Source organism: Pararge aegeria, chromosome 16 (genome assembly GCF_905163445.1).
Source record: "Pararge aegeria chromosome 16, ilParAegt1.1, whole genome shotgun sequence".
NCBI classification, from domain to species: Eukaryota; Metazoa; Arthropoda; class Insecta; order Lepidoptera; family Nymphalidae; genus Pararge; species Pararge aegeria.
The window spans coordinates 3,112,113-3,134,412 of record NC_053195.1 but is presented as its reverse complement, the minus strand read 5'-3'; the positions used below and the strand labels follow the sequence as shown (position 1 = coordinate 3,134,412).

The 22,300-nt window shown below is 37.2% G+C and overlaps 1 protein-coding gene across 1 annotated transcript in view; it reads right to left on the bottom strand.

Annotated features, from left to right (window-relative positions):
• LOC120630586 (tRNA dimethylallyltransferase) overlaps positions 1-22,300 on the bottom strand; it is a 334,518-nt gene that overhangs the window by 142,451 nt on the left and 169,767 nt on the right. Inside the window, exons 2-3 of the mRNA XM_039899852.1 lie at positions 13,888-14,025; positions 9,095-9,603 (exon numbers count right to left, since the gene is read on the bottom strand). Of these exons, the coding sequence (XP_039755786.1) occupies positions 9,095-9,603; positions 13,888-14,025 (647 nt within the window). The remainder of the gene's footprint in view (positions 1-9,094; positions 9,604-13,887; positions 14,026-22,300) is intronic.

Here is a 22,300-nt window from a genome sequence, read left to right as displayed (position 1 = left end):
GGGCAAAAAGTGAAGTCAAACTCCTACCCACTGGGCTATCACCGCTTGCTTTTTTAATTTCAGCACTTATTATTATATAAATTTAAAATTCAAAACCCCCGTCTCCCGTTATAGAGTGCATTATTCTACTCGTGAAACCCTTTTATTTCATACCCATATTCAGGTAGTTGTTAAATATATATAATCCGCCATTTCTGGCGGCGGACATTTGGACCGATTTTACCAAGCATAGAACTAAGAACACTACCACACTCATTCGCACCTTCGAAACAAAAAAAACAGTGTGAGCCGTCACGGGACGCCTGGCAGATGTGAAACGTCGAAATTGTTTTCTGTAAGTTATTGCAGATATTGCATAATGAAACGATGATGCAGTACATATTTGTTACACAAATAAAAAAAAATACAACCAAATGGATAACTACTCCTTTTTGAAAGTCGGTTAATAATGACTTTTTTACAAAATTAATCTTCATTTTTTTTTGTATACGAAATAAAAAAATTCAATCATATAGAGTGCCAATGCGACCTGTGTCGCCACGCCTGATTCGAGATGTTTCACATCAAAAACAAAATTTTTAAAAGTTACTTGCGTTAAAATAATCATACAATATGAGCCTGTTAGAGGCCAGTTATTCGGAAATCGCACACGGACATATCTGAAGCTTTGATTCTGAAGTAGGTTATGAATAAATCCAGAATTTTGGAAAAAACCTGTAAATTCTACTACGCACTATATAACCAATTTTTTAGATTTCTGACGTAGAAACAGCAAGACTTGTTTACTTTGCGTACTTTCATAGTGTGATGTCTTACGGGATCTTATTATGGGGCAAAGCCGCTAAAACTATATTCATATCACAGAAAAGAGCTGTACGGAAAACTTAAATCACGTGAATCCCTCCGAGAACAATTTAAAGAAATAGGTATACTTACGGTAGCCTCACATTATATTTATAACAATATAGTATATGTAAGACAACATATTATATGTCTATATAAACAAAAAGTGGATATAAACAGTCATCTGCATAGCGTCTGCGAAAGGTAAAGAAGTAATTTGTGTGATTGAGTACACGCTTTTATAATATGATTCCTAAGGTAATTTTGGATCTACCAATGCATAAGTTTAAATATTCTGTTAAAACACATTTATTACAGCAGGGTTACTATACAATTGATGAATTTCTTAATGACAAGGTTGCTTGGAAGCATCCGGCTCCATTTTCATCTCTCACAAGACAGAAAAATGAATTTTAAAATGTAAATTGTAAATTGCTGATATTGAAAAAGAGCAACTGCTGAGTTTCTTGCCGGCTTCTTCGCGGTAGAATCTGCCTTCCTAACCGGTGGTAGAGTCATTACACACAGACAGACTTGACGTTTCAAAAGTGCTTATATAAGCCTACTTGAAATAAATGAATTTTGATTTTTTTTATTTAAATTCCGATGAATTTAAACTACTTTGTATACAAATTGATTCAATTAGCCCTTTTGAATCATTAAAGTTCTGCCCATGGGTAGCTTTAAAAAGCGTTTCGGAAAGTTAATTCTACTGTGAACGAACACAAAACTTACTAGTTACTCTTCACAAAGTAAATATTATAAAATTGAATTATTTTACATAATATAATAACGGCCTCGTTTTCGGTATAAAATTTGCACACTCGAGAAAGCACTATAATGCCATTTAAAAATCAATCTAATGGCACTAGTCTTAAAGTGGACTATCGGGTTTGACTTTTTGATTCTTGTTGTAATGATTTTTATAATAAGAACTTTCCAGTAAGCTATTTAGCGTTCCGGTACGATGTCGCGTAGAAACAGAGTAGGGATTTGGCTTCATATTACTGCTACAACGGGCTACCGTTACCATTTTAGACTACATCATCACTAACCAAAATCGGTTTCTCATAATACAGTTACCGACTTGGCCGACAGGGACAGTATAGGAACTTATGATTTCTTAATTTTTTCAGTCTAGTCTCGTGGGAGGCTTCGGCCGATGCTATTCATCACTCTACAAACAAAGATGCACCGCCGAATTTTTCTCAATTTCTTGGTCCAACCCGGGAATCGAATCCAGGTCGATCATCTCATCATTATTATCAACCCTTTACCAGCCGACTATATAAACCTTTATAAATTTAAAAAGCATATAAAAAACAGTCGCTATAAGACTGATGTAAAAGGCATATACTTATTTCGGCATCGACGGTAGAAGAGCCGTAGCTTAATTAGTAAAAGCGCTCAGGCCGCGATTGCCGGAGAGTAGCAGGTTCAAATCAATAAAAAATTTTATATGCATACACAGGATATATTTCGGAGAGTGTCCTGTTTGATCTAGTTCCACCTTCGCCTTTTTACCAGCCTACCGCGGGGCACCGTAAGGATCTGCATCCCTACGCGTACGAAGCGCTTCGCATCTTCATTTCTGATCCGCACCGCTAGGACCTGGAATGCCCTTCCAGCTTCCATTTTCCCCAGTACCGACAATATGAGTACCTTCAAATCAAGAGTGAATAGGCATCTTCTAGGCAAGCGCGCTCCACCTTAGGCTGCATTTATAAAATTGATAATTCCTTCACGTATAGGGAAAAAACACTAATAAAAATTATAAAATTATAAGCCTATATAACTCTGATCTAATCTCAGAATAAGAAGGGTTGACGCCGTAGTCAACCACACAGGCCATGTGCGGATTGGTAGACTTCACACGCTTTTTAGAAAATTGCGAAGGGCTCTCAGACATGCGGGTTTCCTCACGATGTTTTCCTTCACCGTAAAAGCAAGTGATATTTGATTAGCTTAAATTAGGAAAGCACATAACTCCGAAAAGTCGGATGTGCGAACTGGGAATAGAATTCGGTAACCCTCGAACCCTTGACGGGGCAGCCGAAGTCTTACCCTGGAAATGGAAAGGAAATGAGAATTTATGATCATCACCTCAACCGTTATCGTCCATTGCAGGAGATAGGAATTTTTCAAGGAGTTCTAGAGCATCCTGGGCCGCTTATTTCCGTCGGCTCCCAGCGCGTCGTTTGATCTCCACCAACGCCACGTTTACCGATACGTTTCAGCCATTCCAGCACCTTGAGACCCCATAGGTTCTGAAATCTTTATGCCCCAGCCATTGCTACTTAACTTGAGGCTCGTTAAGCGATATAGCTAACTTCAGTCCTTTAACGGAACTCCTCATTACTGATCACTCTTAGCAGAGCTGTCTCCATTGCCAGGTGAGTATCTTTGATGCTAAGGATTACTTGATATTAGTAACGTTACGCTATTTCCGCATTGTAAAAGCGGTTATAGCCTAGTGGTTAGGACTTCTTCACTATCGGGGGGCCGAGTTCGAATCCCAGCACGCACCACTAACTTTTCTAAGTTATGTACGTTTTATGCTATTATAATGTCACTTGCTTAAACTGACATCGTGAGGAAACCTGCATGCCTAAGAGTTCCCTATAATGTTCTCAAAAGCGTGTGGAGTCCACCAATCCGCACTGGGTCAGCGTGGTGGACTACGGCCCTACAGTGGCCCGGTAATGGGTTGATATGACTATGATAGCGATGATTTCCGCATTGACTTATATGTGTGTGAATGTATGTGTGTATGTGTGTGTGTGTTAATAATGTTACATGACTAGTTCATCGCTTTTAAGGTGAGATCGTAGCGAAACGCAAACTTGTCATTGATGGAAAAAAAAAAACAGGAATCGCACGAGCGGCGGCGCGGCGGCTCTACCTCGCTGGTCGGATCGACTTCCGCAGGTCTTTAACCGCGGCCAAGGATTTCGTAGTTTGCGAGTGTGCGCGGGTCTGACCTTGGCTTTACTATCCGACGCTCGGGTGGCCATGACTTCCTTGTTGCCAATTGCGGCTTCTAATCGCCCGTTTCTTTGTTGCGATTTTAGAAACATTGTAATAAAATTAGCTTTTTTTTCGCTACAAGTTAGCCCTGCAATCTCACCTGGCGGTAATTGATGATGCAGTCTAAGATGGTAGCGTGCTAAATAAAGTTTAAAAAAAAAAAAAAAATTAAATTTAAATCTGTTTATTATAAATAAAAAATACATGGTTGTTTAGATCTCAATTACATTACGCTAATCTTCATTATGGAAGATTTTTGCGCTTGAGAGGGTTGCACATATATATTGATTATTATATATTAATTAATGTATAATGTAAGGAAAAAAAAAACAAAAGAAATATTTCTATAGTGATAATTAATGGTGTGGCAATTAAGAAGTGTGGCAGTTGAATTAAAACCATATCTCTGATACCGGAACGCTAAATCGCTAAGCGGCACGTCTTTGGTAACTAGTTACGGTACCGAAGCCTCCCACCAAACCAGACCAGAGAAAATGCAGTAATTATAAATTCCCAAATTTCCCCCGACCGGACCGTCAAAATCACACAGCGCTAACCACTGCGCTAAATTGCGGCTTTGACATCGTTTACTTTTACCCGATTACGGAGAAGCAAGAGAAGTTAAACATCTCATCATATCAAGATCGGTGTGGTGTTTGAGCCGAACATAGGTAACAAATAAACAGAAAAACAAATAAAAAGATACAATTTTGCTCATAACATAATAAATAACCTTCTTCAGATAAAGAGGTATACATGCCAAATATTACGTATGCTCTTTGAGTCGTAATATTTAAATTTTCTTGCGGTGCTGTTACTTCATAATATATTTATGTATCTCCCTAAAAACTATAGCTTCGGGTTTTGAAAGCTGTCTTAGCAAAGAAATTAATATTCCGCCGGTTATTCTGTTCGTAACTTAATTAGAGCTAATTACCAATTGTTTTTGTTGTTGACACAGGAGTGTGTATATATGTAATATTATACAAACACATATATATATTCAAATGTATATATATATATACTTGTATATATATATGTCTCGATAAGCTTATATCACCACTTAGAACTTATTTTATTCTCCTCACAAGAAGTTAATTGCATCTTAAACAAACTTTATTTGGCAATGCAGTGGACAGGTTTTTTTTTTTTTTTTTTTATTGGAATAGTAGCTGTTTTTTATAGTGTTAATAGGCGGGCCAAGCAGATGGGCCACCTGGTGGTAAGTGGAAAATCATCGCCTATAAAAAGAGCGTGAGTTCGCAGGGCAAGAACATGTCCTGCAAAGTGCCGACCAGTGTCCATCAACCTGAGGCCGTAGGTTTTAAGCCTCATTTGCCTGTCATTCCATTGCAACAATGCTTGTTTGCGACAGAAATAAACATGGCGGCAGTACTCACCCTGTTACAGAAATCTCAGTGACAGACTCCCCCTGTCACAGAAATTTCTGCCTACTGCTCTACTGTTTGCTTTACAATAGCGCATTTTCGTCGACACAAAGTCTCATAGAATCCAATATAAGCGACCTTAAGCCTTGAATTTGATAACGAGAAAATTAGCGTTCCAGTATTCGAATTTCAAAATCCATGGTCACTCCACATGATATCGCGAACGCGGCCCCTTCGATAAACCCCGAATTATTTATCGTATTATTATAACACAAACACACAGATAGAGACACGTGACTGTACATGTGTGCGTGCTGTGTACTATGTGTAAATAGTCGACAAGGTTTTCCGTTCCCACTAGTTCTATAACGTACCTATATCTTTGTACAAAAAGGGTCAACCAGTGTCTAGCGTTTGAATTATAATTTTTCCTCCGAATTCATGCATATTTCGATCGCGAATATGCTAGAATGCCGAACGGTTTAATGAATCTACATATTTCTATTATTTCTATTATAATTAATGTATTTACCTATTATGCTATTAAAGCGGCTAATTGGCGCAGTGGGCAGCGACCGTGCTTTCTGAGTCAAAGACTGTGGGTTTGATTCCTACAACTTGATAACGTGGGATGACCAGGAATGTTTTTCAATGTCTGGGAGTTTATCTGAATATTATTCATAAAAATATTCATTAGTCATCTTAGGACCCATAACAAAAGCTACGCCTACTTGGGGCTAGATGGCGATGTGTGTATATAATATTGTCGTTGTATATTTATTATCTTATATCTCTCAACGAGCAATTCTTGTATATATATTATTTAAATCTCGAAATCGGCTCCAACGATTTTCATGAAATTTAGTATAAAGGGGGTTTCGGGGCGATAAATAGGATAGCGATAGCTAGGATTCATTTTTAGAAAATGTTATTTTATTTGTGTGTTTCCGGTACTAACCGATTTGGTGCAACGAAGTTGCACGGGTCAGCTAGTTTATTATTAACCAAGATCGGTGCAGTGGTCGATCTAAACAATAGGCACAAACACAATTTGGCATTTCTTATATTAGTAAAGATGGATTCTTCTCCGATTTCGCTAACTCACCCATACCAATAAATCGTCAGATAAAAGTGGGAACGTTGCTATGGGGTTAACACGCCATGGCGGCGGCGAGTCTACGCGTTTATCATGGTAATACACTATGTGTAGACTGGCTATAGACTACAGAAGGCTAATCTCTATGGGACTAGAGGATTCAAGGACGCGGAAGTCTTTATTGTTCATTTTTGTACAAAATATCAGCGGTTGCCTGCGAATTTGTTGGCGCAGTGAAGTTTTGTTTTTTAAATAATCTAATACTTATATATGAAGCTGAACAGTTTGCTGGTTTGCTTGAACGCGGTAATGTCAGGAAATACTGGTCCGATTTGTAAAATTCTTTCAGTGTTGGATAGCCGATTTATAGAAGAAGGCTATATATATATATATAGTCGCGCTAAGACTAAAATCATGTACGACAAAATGGTTCTCATTACAATTTTCTAAAAAAAGGTCGCGACAGCATATATCATCTTTTAAGGTTCGCTCACTATAATCCTGCTTTTGCTAACCAATTTTGTTTCAATAATGATTGTGAAAATTATGTATTATTTCGGAAAATAATGTATTGTTTGTATAAACATGATTTTAATCCTCATCCAAATAAATACGTTATTCAAGGATATCTTAATATCATACGATTTCATGAATATCTTAGGGGATATAGCAGTTAAAAAATACAGCTAGTCATTTACAGAGTTGTTATATTTAAAACTAGCAGTCGCCCGCGACTTCGTCTGTCTATCTACAACTTCTGTTAAATTATTTTCTTTACAATATTTCTCACCCACCGCGTTCGTTGCATCGTCCACCCGTTGCCCGACAATAATGACAGATTTCAATGTACTTAACTCGAGTAGTATAGCTAGAATTTTGAAAGGTCACAGACTTCAACTAAACACAACACATTCTTGTGTAGGTAATACAAATAGTAATGAATGGGCCTACAAATCAATAGTCATCATATTTTCCCATCTGCTTGGTCCCATAATAAATTAATTGAAGCGGTGATATCCCAGGAGCTCGACTTCACTTTCGGAAGGCCGAGTTCGAATCCCAGCACACACCTCTAACTTTTCAAAGTTAACAAAAATTAAACCAAAGTTCACGTGCTATCGTCGTTCCAAGTCCAACGTCGTGGCTTAGCTAATAATGCCGCTCAACTGGATTTTGTAAGTTTTCGGGACTTAAAAAAAACACCCTCTCAACATATAATGCAAAAATCAAATAGGTAATAAACCCATCAATATTGCTAAGTTATTAAATATGGGAGCTGTTTATTGTCCACCTACCGCCTAAAAACTTTATACTAATTTGACTTGCGCGGTATTGCACGCCTGAGAGTTCTGGGCCAGCGTGGGGGTCTACGGCTTTAACCCCTTCTCATTGTGGGAGGAGACCCGTTCCCTATAATAGGTTGATATGATGATGATGATGATACCCTGTGTCCAGCTACCCGGTGCATAGGTTTTAAGCCTTATGTGCCTTTACTTACACCGGAAACTCTCTTCAGCATTCTCAACACAGCGATCTAGTAAGTTCTTCCCAGCACGAATTCTGTCTTAAAATCCTCTACTGCTACTAAACTGGGAACCAGTGGCGTGCATAGAGGGTATGCACAAAGCGGGCAGATTATATAAAATGAAAAAAATCTCCAGTACGAGTTATAAAAAATTTAAGGATAGGCATTTTAAGAGTTATAAAAAGCCTACCCTTAAGTTTTTATAACTCGTACTGGAGATTTTCTTCATTTTATATCATATGCATACCCTGTGCATACCCACTATGCACGCCACTGGTGGGAACTCCTGTCAAGCTACGCACCCAGTTGTTATGATCTAGAGTCCGTCATCATCTGAGGAAACATACCTCAGAACCGAAAATGATAGGTAGAAAATGATAGGTACGTACTCGTAGGTACTGCGTTATACAAAAACCTTTATTAAAATGGGTTCAGGAAAATGGTAACAGAATTTTCCTGCAACGTACATTGGTATAAACATTTAACGCCATGTTATAGTAGAAAAGTGCTATATAAGCATCAGTTCTGCGGTCCTAGTAGATACTTTAATTTTTTTTATTACTTAATGTATGTAAAAATATTACTTAATTTGCATTTTTTGTCTTTTTAATTAATAAATGTACAACTATAAAACTGACCTTCTTTTTTAAGTTCTAAATTTTCCGCTCTACAGTTCACCCTACCAAAGTAAGAGCTCTGTATTTATTATATACTACATCGACTTGTGCTTGTCTCCAATCACGCTTCCCTTGATTTGAAGGTTAACTATATTTTAAAGATACCTCTATGTTTAATTTATCGTTTACGTTCAACAAACGATATATTAAAGATAGAGAGGAAAACGGAGACCAGCAAGGTTCCAGATCATCATCAAATTACAACATTATAAACCATTATTACCAGCCAACAAGGTACGGGTCTCCCCTCAGAATGAGAAGGATATAGGCCGTCGTCTTCACACACCAGCACAAGTCTCAGATTGGTAAACTACACACGCCTTTTAAAAACGTTATGGTGAACTATCAGGCATGTAGATTTCGTCAGTCTGTTTTCTTTCACCGTTGAAACAGGTGATATTTTAATTCCTTAGAACGCATATAACTTAGAAAAAATTAGGTTAGGTTAAACTGGGATTCGGGCATACTCTAGTACATCGTTGTAATTCGTAAAAGTGGTAGAACAGCTGCAAAGAAAATAATTAATCCTAAAACATACCTTAAAACTTTCCGCCTGTTATTGGGATGAAGACGTGAAGCCATGACAGGATCAATCGCCTTTAATTTCAAATGTATTTCTTCGTTAGAGAACTTACTTTCATTTCCTACATCTTGTTTCAAACTTTCTACATCTATCTTTTTCTCTTCATTATCTTTCATTTCATGTTCTGATATTAAATCACCTTGGTCTTCGGAACATTCATTTTTCACATTAGTTCCTGGTGTTGAACCTTTTGTGTTTTTTATATTCACATTAGATTCAGCTGTTGAAACGTCCGATACATCTTCACAATTTACAGGATCATCAGATTCCTTCGCTTTTTTACTAGCTACATCACTCAGGTTGTCAGCTTCATAAAAATCTCTCTTCCTGTTACTCTTATCCCAAAGTAATTCATTTGTGTTTTCGGTATGTTCGACTAGTATATGATATACAATTGATTCAATGTAATAGTTGGTACCACCCACTATGACGGGTACTTTTCCTTGTTTGGTTAGGTTGTCTATCTGAGATAAGGTTAAGGATATTATATGAAAAGGAGTTAACAAAAATTAAACCACAGTTCACGTGCTATCGTCGTTCCAATTGCAACGTCGTGGCTTAGCTAATAATGCCGCTCAACTGGAATTTGTAAGTTTTCGGGACTTAAAAAAAACACCCATCAATATTGCTAAGAAATGTTATTAAATATGGGAGCTGTTTTTTGTGTACCTACCGCCTAAAAACTTTATACTAATTTGACTTGCGCGGTATTGTTGGCTAAGCGACGATATTAAATTACTAAGATTGTTAAATACCGTCTACACGTAAGCTCTTTGGCTAATATTGTGTCCCACAAAACTAATTTAACGAAAAACTAAACAGTCGAAATGACATTTTTCAGGCCATTCTGTTCAACTTTAACTTTAACATTTCAAAATAATTATAACTAAAAACAAGAAAAATATATAGTTCGACAGTATACACATCGCCATATAGCCTCAAAGATGACTGATGAATATTTTTGACTCTGAAAAACATTCATGTTTACAAACATCCACTTCTGAAAATCGAACCCACAGCCTTAGACTCAGAACGCAGTGTCGCTGCCCTCTCTGCCAATCGGCCGACATTCTCACCAAAGCACTTATTCGGAATCACTTCACAAATATTAGGTAAGGACTATAGAAAAAACAGTAATATAGGTATCGACTTTAAACAAGGATATACGTCACGAACATATACTAATGAATGAATGAATACACCTTTATTGTACACCACAGAGAAAATACACAAAACGCAAGTAGAATAGGGCATTTGGGTAGAAGGAATAATTTGACGGTCTTACCGCTATATAGCAATCTCTTCCAGGAAGGGGTAAAAGAGAATGCTATAGGTGTTGTCGTCATCATCATCTTCACTTCGACCGAGTGACGTCCACTGCTGGACAAAGGTATTTTGAAAGACGTTCCAAAGTCCACGATCCAGGGCCGCTTTTTTCCAGCGGCTCCCAGCGACATCTGTCCACCTCGTTGGGGGTCGACAAACGCTGCGTTTAGAGGTGCGGGGTCGCCAACTTGGGACCCCAACGTCCATCGGTTCTCCGAGATATGTGCCCATTGCCATATAAACTTCGCGACTGGCTGAGCTATGTCGGTAACTCTAGTTCTTCTACGGATCTCCTCATTTCTGATTTGATCACGTAGAGATACGAGTACTTCTAGCATGATTCGAATTCAAAATTCAAATTCAAATATTTCTATGGTAAGAAGGTGGTACATATTATACAATCATCTTTTATGGACATGAAGTATACATACAATTTTCGATGGAATTTCTGTTGTATTGCTAATATTTTGACACTTACTTATGTCATAATACATTTAACATTATTCAGCGTTTTTACATATCTTCATGTCAAATGGCTTTATAAATGGCTCATGGCACTCAGGTATGTTGATACAATAGATGATATTATATCCAATTTATGCAAAGCTAAGCTACTTAAGCTGTCAATGACCGGTTAAGTTGGAAATCCATAACTTGTCACTTTTATGCGTAATTCTGTATGCCTTTGAGTATCAGCAAACGTTATTATGAAATATGAAACAGTGCACGATTATATATTAATTTAAAATTTATAAAACTAACGACTTTCGATATTCTGTACATTTTCTACTAGTCAATCCCTTTCATTGGATACCCATTGTGAAAAGTTTGTAACGGCGGCCATCTTGGATTTTAAATTTGCCTTAGTTTATAGTCGACCCCTTTCATTCAATACTCATACTGAGGGAGTTTTAGAAAAATATGTAAACCGTCATCATGGGCATCTTGCACCGATTTTGGAACAAAAAACAAAATCACACACACACACACACACACACACACACACACACACAAATACATACACATACACACACGTCAAACTAACAATACCCCGTCGTGGAATAAAAAGAGGAACCTTTCTTCGTTACAGTTGAGGAGGTTATTCTTTGTATGGAAGTTGGTTGAATTACGTCGAAAATTTCCACCAACAATCGTGGCAGGCATTTGAGTAAATAATTACAAAGCAAATATTTCATAATTCATACTCGTATGTGCCTTGAACAATATGGCGTTAATTATATTACTGGGAATGTGTTGCATTCCATAGGATACACGAAATTTGTTACTGCTGAGTAAACACTGGTTAAGGAAGGGCTTTCGATTATTATACGACACGACTAGACTGTGCGACGTTAACGACACTACCGTTCTTATTATATCGTAGATGTGACCGACACATGTGTGTCAACGCTTCATAAGTGCCAGTGATAGGTATACATGTATATAACGTTTTGGAATTCGAATTTTGAATTTATTCACGAACAGTTAATAGTAACATAGAAAATCAATTAACACTGTCTGAAGAACTGCCTACAAACTAATCGGTGATCTGCGTTCCTCTCTCACGTTTTGTCATCGAACCGCGAGACAAGTGTCAGCACAGTTAACTAGTCACAAATTCGCATTAAAAATGTTCTATTCATGTACCTTATCACAGGCACTTATGAAGCGTTCATACATTTAACATGTTACACCAATGTTAGTGATGGTGATAACTTTCGTTAACTTAAATCTAAAGCTAGGAGGGTTCCAAACGTGCCCTGGTCTAAGAGCCCACAACAAACTTAGCCAGGTTTTATTTTGTTATCACACAGTCTAGTTAATGTTGAGCTATGAAGTTAGAACAATTCATACCCAAGCTTTTTGATCATACATGTAATCCTTAATTTTATATTATTAATTTTTCTATAACGCTTAAGTTTTATATAAAATTTGAACTTATTGAGAGACATCGCAAGGATTTCATCTGTTAATTTGTTATAAAATGATACACAATTACCGTTAAATTCATTCCTAATTTTATTCAGCCTAGTAAAATGCACTACAAGATTTTTTAGCTGCATGCAAATTTATTTTTAATTCTAATATTAATATTGTTACAGTCCTCTTTCTTTTTAAATTGTGTTAAATTTTTATGAACATAAATTAAATTAAATTTTCAAATATCTTTTAAATGTCTATATCCGATAGTAGACGCGTTGCAAATAGTGTACATCACCACACCAACAAGTGTGATTGCTGCCTAACGCTAGTCTGTTTATTTAAAACATTATATAGGTCCCCATCACAGCCACCGTTCTCTCTACCAACGGCAATGAAAATAACTTATCTTTTGTAACGTTAACGTTGACAGATTAACGACGCTAGCAACTTGACTTTTGCGATTAAATAAGGATTTGAGGATATTTTCAGCTTTATCTGAATGTTTCTTTTACTCGTCTCCGTCTTTGTAACAGCAATGCAGATCAGTGTTGCTTTAAGAGTAGCGAGACCGCTAATGAAGAAGATAACAAAATAACATTTAGAAAAAAAAACCCACTTTGTTATTTAACTAAAAAGCAAGATATAAATATTTTCTACATCATTTTTAATTCGGTTCGAAGTAAAATCATTATCATACTTCGTATTCCCTTTTATATAGTAGCAACGAAAGTATGTACCACAAAAGAAGACTCCATTTGCTCATAGAATCATAGTTATGTGACGGTCTACACATTTTCCAAACTAGATGGCGCCACAAAAATCCTGCATCGCGCTAACGAAGTGTTCACAATAAATAACCATATATACAACTTCCAAAGAAGAATGGTTGGACCTCGGTCACCGAGCGCGATCATCCGCTCGGAGGAAGATTTTCCCGTTGTTACGGTCGAGCACCTTTGGCTCCGCAGCATAACTCCCTGAAGCATTTCGCGGCCTGAGCGGCCTAAGCTTCTACCTTATCTTTTAGCTAAAACCTTATTTTCTTTAGACACTCCCTTGTTTAGATTAAATTAATCTTGGATGCAAAGCGGTGATATCCTAGTGGTTAGGCCTTCTATCTCCCATTCAGAGGGACCGAGTACGATCCCCGGCACACCCCTCTAACTTTTCAAAGTTATTCATGCAACTAAATAACAGTGGACATTTGATTCTTGTTCTAGTGCGATTCTCCTATCGGAGGTTGGTCATCAGTAGAGCCAACTAAACTGTACTCATGTTCCACCATGTACCACCATGTACCACTGGCGTAGATTTTTCAGCCGGGAATTTTTACTTCGACACGGTCTACGATTTTACGGCGGCGGATTTTACGGCCCTCGCCTAGAATAATGCTTTGGCAGCAAGTCGTACTTTGGATTGCGCATGCATGCTTTGTTTATAGCTGATGTTTTCCATCAATCTGCTTGATCAGTCTGTACGGTTAAATTATTAAAGGATACGATTTTAAGGGATCTGGCCCTGAAATCCACAACGGTGAACGCCTGGTGCGGCTCCAGAATATCAAGCAGGTGATGTGGCACCAGCTCACGCTCTTGGCGGGATGCCTTCGCCGTCACTATGTCCAAACCTTTGTAGATCTGGAACAATCGAGAAGAATAACTTTACGATAGGTAACAAAAACAAATTGACATTTGAATGAATGAACGAATAAAAATACAGGCAAATTGTCTTGGTGGCCTTATCGCTACATAGCGATTTCTCTTCCAGGCAACCAATGGCGTAAAACGCAGCTCAAGTAGAGATTTAGGTGGTGCATATAAATATATTTATACATATGTAGGTATGTCTATATTTAAATATATATTTTTATATACAACGCTTTAGAGGTGCATTATGTACTGCATCTGTGAAACCGTTTTCGGTTTTACTGAAAAACTATTAGGTTTGGTAGAAGTAAACACTTTTGTTTAGAAAAAAAAATATGCTTCTTTTTATTTAGTATTTTTACAGGGTTGATTCCTTATGAAATATACTTATGCACCCTTCAATATTATTTTCTAATTCTGTCACATGTTGTATACTATCGATACAAAACTACAGACTACAGTGCATATAATAAACTTATACGCAATTGTACCTATATTACACATTTTATACCATTTATGCGTAAGTACATTAAAGAACCATACAAAACCAACATCTCTATTGCCCCCCCTAACTTATTTAACAAATACGCGCGGAAAACGGCCCAGTGAGAAGAAGGAGAAGAAGTTATCAAGTTAACAAACTTAACTTTGAAGTATAGTTATTATTTTATCAACATATGAGCGGCCCAGTTCACGGCGCAGCCTCCTCTTAGCAATAGAAAGGCTTATGCAGAAGTCCACCACGCTGGTTTAGTGCGAATTGGTGGAGTTAAAACGCTTTTTAGAACATCACTGGAAACTCAGGCGTGCAGGGTCGCTTAATGATGTTTTCTTTTACCCATAAATCAAGTCATATTTAAATGCATTTTAGAAACGCACATAACTCTATAAACTCTATAAAGTCAACCGAAGCCCACTAGGCTAAATCTAAATCTGTAAATTGTCTATGGAGTTATGAACAGTAAGTAGTAACATTAAATCCATGGCTATGAAAATTTTAATTTTGTTTAAATTTACGCTAACGTGGTTGTGACGTTCGTTTACATTATTCTCCTGATTTCTGTCATCATCCGGGCCTGTTTTCTGACGTCACCCGGACGCTTTTTGGTGATTAGTAACCCAGTATAACTTAAGGTGGTTATTAGCTAAGATAATTTCGAAAAACGTTACATTCTAAAATTACTTAAATAAAAATTTCAAAAACCCCAAATTATTATAAATGTGGATGTGGAAAGTGTGGATGTTTGTTATTCAATCGCGAAAAAACGGCAGAACGGATTTGGATGAAATTTGGCATGCATGTAGCCTTTGACATGGAAAAGAACATAAGCTACCATTCATCCCGGGAAATGAGAGTTCTCGAGGGAATAACAAACCTTAATCCTCGCGAAGTCACGGTTATCTGGTAGTAGATAAATAAAATAGTCAAGCCCGTTCTTTGGCTAGATCCGACTCATTCCAGAATCTCGTGATACTACTAATAAACTACACCAACTAAGGAGTTATCATACATTCATACATACTTGTTACATCTCAGTAAAGTTCCACGTACCAGAGCACAAAAAAAGAATTAAATATAATGTCGTCATAACTCATAACATTTGATAATCTCTTGACATTGACCTGCAATCATTCTGAAACTATATAAAACATTTGCCACTTTTATATTACTTTATACTTTATCATGACTTTGCACCTCGATAGATAATTAATAATTAAAATTGCGAAATTGTGTCCGTTTGTTTGCCAACAATGCAGTCAGTAATCCTCTAAATAAATAAATAAATAAATAAATACACTACAACAATAGACACATCGCTTTTTAGCCCCAAAGTAAGCGTAGCTTGTGTTATGTAGTACTACATTTTAGTACTCATAACACAAGCTACGCTGACTGAACTGTACTGATAAATATTTTTATGAATTATATACATAAATACTTATACAAATAAACAATAAATACTTTTATAAAAAAAGTCGAGGACAACTGCTCTTGTTTTAAATCAATAAATAAAACATCTCAAGCGCTCTTAAGGAGTGCGCCCATGTGGGCTAGCCCTTTGTGTCGGGAATATATGTAACAGGGCCGTGAGTGAACGAATTGAGCGGCGTCGCGTAAATATTCATGAGACTATACAAATTATGGATTAAGAGGGAATATTAATTTTGAGAGCGCGTCAAGTGAAAAGGTGTAGGTGCATTCTAAATATAGCGCGTATCTTCCACGTTTAAATGTGACACACATTGCTCTTATCTTTAGAATTGCCAGTCCAGTATTTTAGGAAGGTTGAATAAAGAACATACAGAATCCTCATTAATAAAATAAATATAAATAAATATACTACGACAATACACACATCGCCACCTAGCCCCAATCCTTAATCCCAAGCCTAAATCCTTATCCCTTTTATTGTATGCGGTGCATTGTGTCTAAAAACAGTTTAACCGCCCCGCGCATTTACACTCACGGAATGTTGCTAGGTCACAATTTTTTTCCCCCATTTTCCCATTTCCTCCTTTCGTATAACCATATTCGTATTTCGTTTTATAGTATAATTTCACCCCATGATTTTTTTTCTAACGCCGCTAAAGAAGTATAACTTCAATCATATTAAATATACTACTACAATACACACATCGCCATCTAGCCCCAAGATAAGCCCCAAAGTAAAGACATCTATAAGAGAGGAGGGCTTCGCTAATACTACCACTGCTGGGCAAAATGAATCTTATCACGAATACGCAGAGGATAATATGGGTCAAAAGGCCTGAGCCAAATCACATTGACCTTCTTTCGCTTTGCAGTAATCGGGTAAACTAAGTTAGGTATTTCCATTACAATGTAAGATTAATTATATTTCGAAACTTATTATCTTATTCGTTACCAATCATTTGCGTATATGAACCCAATAATACATCCGAAAAATCTCCAAGATAAACTATCACAGGGTCAAGAGGTCCACCAAAATAGAATCTTCCGTTTGCCGGCAAGATCAAAAGTGTCACCTTGTGAAAGAGCTGACGCCGATTCGACTATTCGATTACAAAATATTATGTAATCGTCCTGGGTTCGATTCCCGGTCAGGCCAAAAATTTATAGGTATTACGGTTTTCTGGTAAGTCTAATCAAAAATGTCTGGAGGTAAATCGCCGAATAATTCAACTCGGGTGGGCAGCGTAAGGGAAGCTTCATGACAGCTTCTCTTCTGTAATTCATCAGTGCCAGAAGACAAAACACTTCGAACAGTGCGTGTAGCTAGTGATAACTTATGGCTCACAGAGTCACTTAGCGGGCGATGGAGAGAGCTATGCTTAGAGTATCGCTTGGTAATAAATGGGTAACGTTCCCAGAGTGGGGCCCCGAGGTGCTAAAATGACGACCCCGCACTGGAAAGCGCACTTTTGGTAGACTTACATCCCCGGGGTGGACAGACGTTTTATGTCGTCTGTCCAGCTCGTGGGGACAGTCGCAGAGAGGCGAGTGGAAATACTTATAAAAGATGTATGTCCAGCAGTGGAATTCTCAGTGGTTGTGGTTGTGTTATATATAATGGAAAAGGATTTTTTTCTTTATTTCACTACAAGTTAGCCCTATTCTGCAACTCACTCACGTGGTAAGTCATGATGCTAAGATGGTAGCGGGCTAACCTGTTAAGGGTACGGCAGTTATATTCAACCCAACCTATTGGGGGAAAAGGTTACACGATATCGACCCGCAAAGCCCGCAATGGTTAGGCACCACGCCTTTCTTGGTATGGTGGCAATTAGGCATGGCCGAAGCCTCCCATATCACAAATTTCAGAAGTTTTAAATTGCCATATTGCCCGAGCCAGGTGCTGAGGATTGTACTAGGGACCGCCCAATAATAGGATTGTACTGTGTTCCTACAACGGGTGCTCTTGGTGTAACATCACCAAAAAAACACTAAAATATTACACATCGAGAAATAATATTAATGAATTAACGTGTTTGAGCAACAATCTAATCTCGACTATTATAATTCATAGTCCCTGGAGGGCCTCGGCCAGACGGAACTATTTAGCGACGATAATAATACTATATTCTAAGACTAAACGAAAAGTATAGACGGTACACACTAAACATAGTTTGACAGTGATAAACGACGCGACGCATCAAGCAAGCGGAGATAGCCTTTGGCTTAAACCCTGCTCATTCTGGGGGGAGACAAGCAGTGGCGGTACTACCATATAAGCCGAAAAGCCAGGCTTTAATTATCAATCAAAATTTCTAATCATAACGCGCGTGTGGACCATAATCGTGCTGTTGATGTAAAGATGAGTTGATGTTTGTTATTTGACACAACAACAACTGAAATGTATAGGCCATATGATGAGTTGAATTATTCCTATATGTAACTGGGCTTGCTCTAATTCAAGACCCTAGGAACGCCACTGGAGACAAGTGCCCTGTAGTGAACCGGTAATGGATTGATATGATGTTGATGAATGCACCGTGAAAAAAAACGGGTTTCAAAAGGCGGCATTAATGCTAAAGCATATTCTATCGGCCGACTGTCGGACGCTTATTTTAGACCTACTTAAATTAAATTATTTTCGAATTTGTATTTTTGTTGAGGTTTTTCTGTAACTCTGGTCCATCTCTTCAGTCATTCATCACGTAAATATATCCCAACATAGTTCTCTTCGCCAATAGTTTGCATGGAACTGACAACCTATCTATTCCTTTTCTTTTATTAGTCTATTTATTTTATTTCCTTACACCTTAAAACGCGGCTGATTTTTTTTTTAAAAACAACATGTATTTGAATTAAGCTTGGCTGGCGCCAATATTGACATAGTCTGTCTTTGATGATGATAATGAAGCGACGCGCCACGCAGCGCCTCGACTTAATTCAAAATCAAAATTCAAAATTCATTTATGCATATGCATTCATTTATATAGTAGGCCTATTTAATAAGCACTTATGAAACGTCAAGTCTGTTTGTAGTGACTCTACCACCGGTTCGAAAGGCAGATTCCACTGAGAAGAGCCGGCAAGAAACTTAGCAGACTGCTCTTTTCCAACATCATTTTAAAGTTTAACAATCTTTAGAATTTTTCTGTTTTGAGAGAGATGAGAGCGGAGTGGCCTGCTTCCAAGCAGCCTTGTCGTTTAGGAATTCATCAATCGTGTAGTAACCACGATTTATTAAATGTGTTTTAATATATTGTTTAAACTTAGGTAAAGGTTGATCGACTTAAATTACAGCATTGAAATAAGAGATTTATTTTATGTAACATAAAGTGTATACGTGGTCCACTAGTTTACTTCTGTCACAAACATTTTAGAGTGTTTAGGTCGTTTACATACTAGTCGCAAAATTCAAGGGCGAATGTCTTATTACACACCAACCGAATACTTAATTGTCACTGACGCGCACGTACCTGTATTCATTTTAATGAGTCCTTTTGTTCTCGAGGGCTCCGTCTAAAGTTTTCGATACGTCCGTGTAAGCGTCACGTGACCGCGATGTTTTAACATTTAAATTAGCGATTTCAAGTCAAAATTAAAACATAATTTAACTTTATAATTGTATATAATTTATTTTTATCGATACGTGTCTGTGTTAGATTGCGATCTCAACTGTATTCCAATACCGTTGCTCATTATCGTAGTCATTTTCGTGTATCAAAACACTGTTGTCACAAGAACTTAATGTTCCTTGTTACCACGAAAAGCTGAGATGGCTTACGATCAACATAAGAAACGCTGGTCTTTGAAGGTAATGGTTTGAAGTCAAAGTCAAAGATAAAGTCAAATATTCCTTTATTCAAATAGGCACATATATGGCACTTTTGATGTGTACATTACATGTAAAATATAACATAGAAGTGAGTTGATGGCGATAACTACATTCGTCAACTTAATACTAAAGCTACGAGGGTTCCAAACGCGCCCTGGTCTAAGAAGAAACCCACAACAAAGTTAGCCGGTTGTTTTTTTTTTTTTGTTATCACCATCTCACATACAAAATTGTGACTAACCGTAGTCGTGTATCAAAATTGTACACCAACTTTAATGTTGTATTTCACTGTGTGTCAAACCGATGCATACTTTTATTCTTAAAAAGGATTTAGGAATAAAAAATATGCAATTAATATATTAATTCTATTATTTGTAATATTTTTCGCATATCATCAAATTTAATCATTCTCTCATTAGTTATATTGTGGGTACATGAAAATCATTTTAGCATCAGTCATATTTCCACCTAAAGGAAGGGTTTCGTCAGGGTCCTGCAGTATGACGACCTTTAAACCAAATTTTAGGGTTCCGTGCTTAAAAAAAAGAAATGCGGATATTTTTGTTATTTCTCTAACTCTATCTATATCATAGCCAATTTATTATGAAATTATAAAAATAGTGAAGTTAAAAAAATATTTTTAAATGTAAAATAGTAAAACACTATTACATATGCTGCGGTATTAATATGAATGTGGCATTAAGAATTCCAATGATGAAAAAAGTTTACATGTAACCTCAAGTTATTAAATGTTATACAAGTTATATGAAAGTTTAGTTTTCGGAAATAATTAGCGGTTACGAAATATGTTTTCAAAAGTTAAAACGAATCAAACTATTGTTTCTTGACTAAACTCCAATCTTTAAAATAAAGAACTACAGAAGCCTCTTGATAAATATAGTAAACTTGAAGTATTCGAAATCACTTTGGAAATGAACCAGGATTCTCCTCGACCTTCTAATATTATTTCGCCGTTAATTACTTTATTTCAGAACTAGAAAGTAATGTCTGTAATTAATTTTGTATAAGCTCCATGTTTGACTACTGAACCGTACCTTACTATTCCGACACGCACTTTACCAGCAACTTCTGATGAGTATTTTGTAATATAACAAAATGTATTGCAATGTTAAAATATTAATGGCAATATATCTTTACTTACCTAATAAGATAGGAGATAACATATTGCGTCTAAAAAACTGTTCACCTTGGCTGGCGCATTATTTTGACCTATTGCGGTAGGACGGAACATATCCACTCAAACTGACCTCTATTTTCATACATTAAACTACCGACCGCGTATCTCCATTAGGCCACAAAAACACCAGTTTATTTAGACCCCCAGTCTTATATTGTTTTTCGGGCGAACGAGACTTTTTTGTTTCGGATAACCTCTCCAAGTGCATCCAATTTGCATGGGCCTCCCGTTGTATTATTTTTGGTGGAGAGTGGCGTTTTCTTTATTTGGTCGGCTCTGTATCACAATGTAAACATCTGATCGTGACGCCACTATATTTTAAAGATAGTAAAATGGGACGACGATAATTTGCTTACCGTACGGGATTTTAATTCATGACTGCGAGATTTACGTCGTTCCATTTCGCGCCTTTTTTACCCTCATTGTGACCCGAGCGCTCACCCTAAACGTATTTAGCGTATATGCATTTGGGGAGGTGCGAGTCTTTGTTACGATCGTTTACTGTAAAACTACTGGACCGATTTTGGTGCGGTTTCTTTCATTAGTAGAACATGCAAAAATTACAAAAACGATCGAATAGAATTTGCAATGTTAAAATCACGTACAAAATTAGCTAATTTCAGTAGGATATATAGATCCCCATATAGGTAAATAACTCAAACTTCGTAAGGATAGGTTAGGTTAGTGAGGTCAATACGCAAATGAATCCCGTACTCTCATTTAGTCTATCGAGGGACACACGCAGTTTTTAGTAGCTGCAAGGCACACATAACTACTCCGTTTTCACGTGGTATGCGTCAGACATTTTCCCTGTATATAAAAAAAGGTTAGGTTAGGTTAGGGTGACGGATTCCCCACCATTGCCCGAAGAGCCTCCAGGCGATGGATGCGGGGAATCCTTCACCCGTGGGAGATAAGTCCTCGGGTTGGAAGGTGCACCCTGTGTTCCCCGCGCACCTTCGGCGATTAATTTTAGGGTCTGCCATGACGGGCGCCGCTAGCTGGGTCGCGGTTGTATCCACGAAAAAAAAAGGTTATTTATTTATTCAGGAAGACATTCGTAACTACCGTGCCTCTCCGTAACGCGGTGTTATCCACGAGGATTTCCCCACAAAGAAAAGAACGGTTATGTAAGCGTGGACGATTACAATCGTTTTTCATCATAGTATTTTGTTTACTTAAGACAAAATTGAACTTAGACTAATATTTAATTATTTTTTTTAATTTTCTCTCTTTATTCTTACTATTTCTGCTTTCAATTTAATTAATTTTTTTTTAACCGAACTAACTTCAATGTTATGTG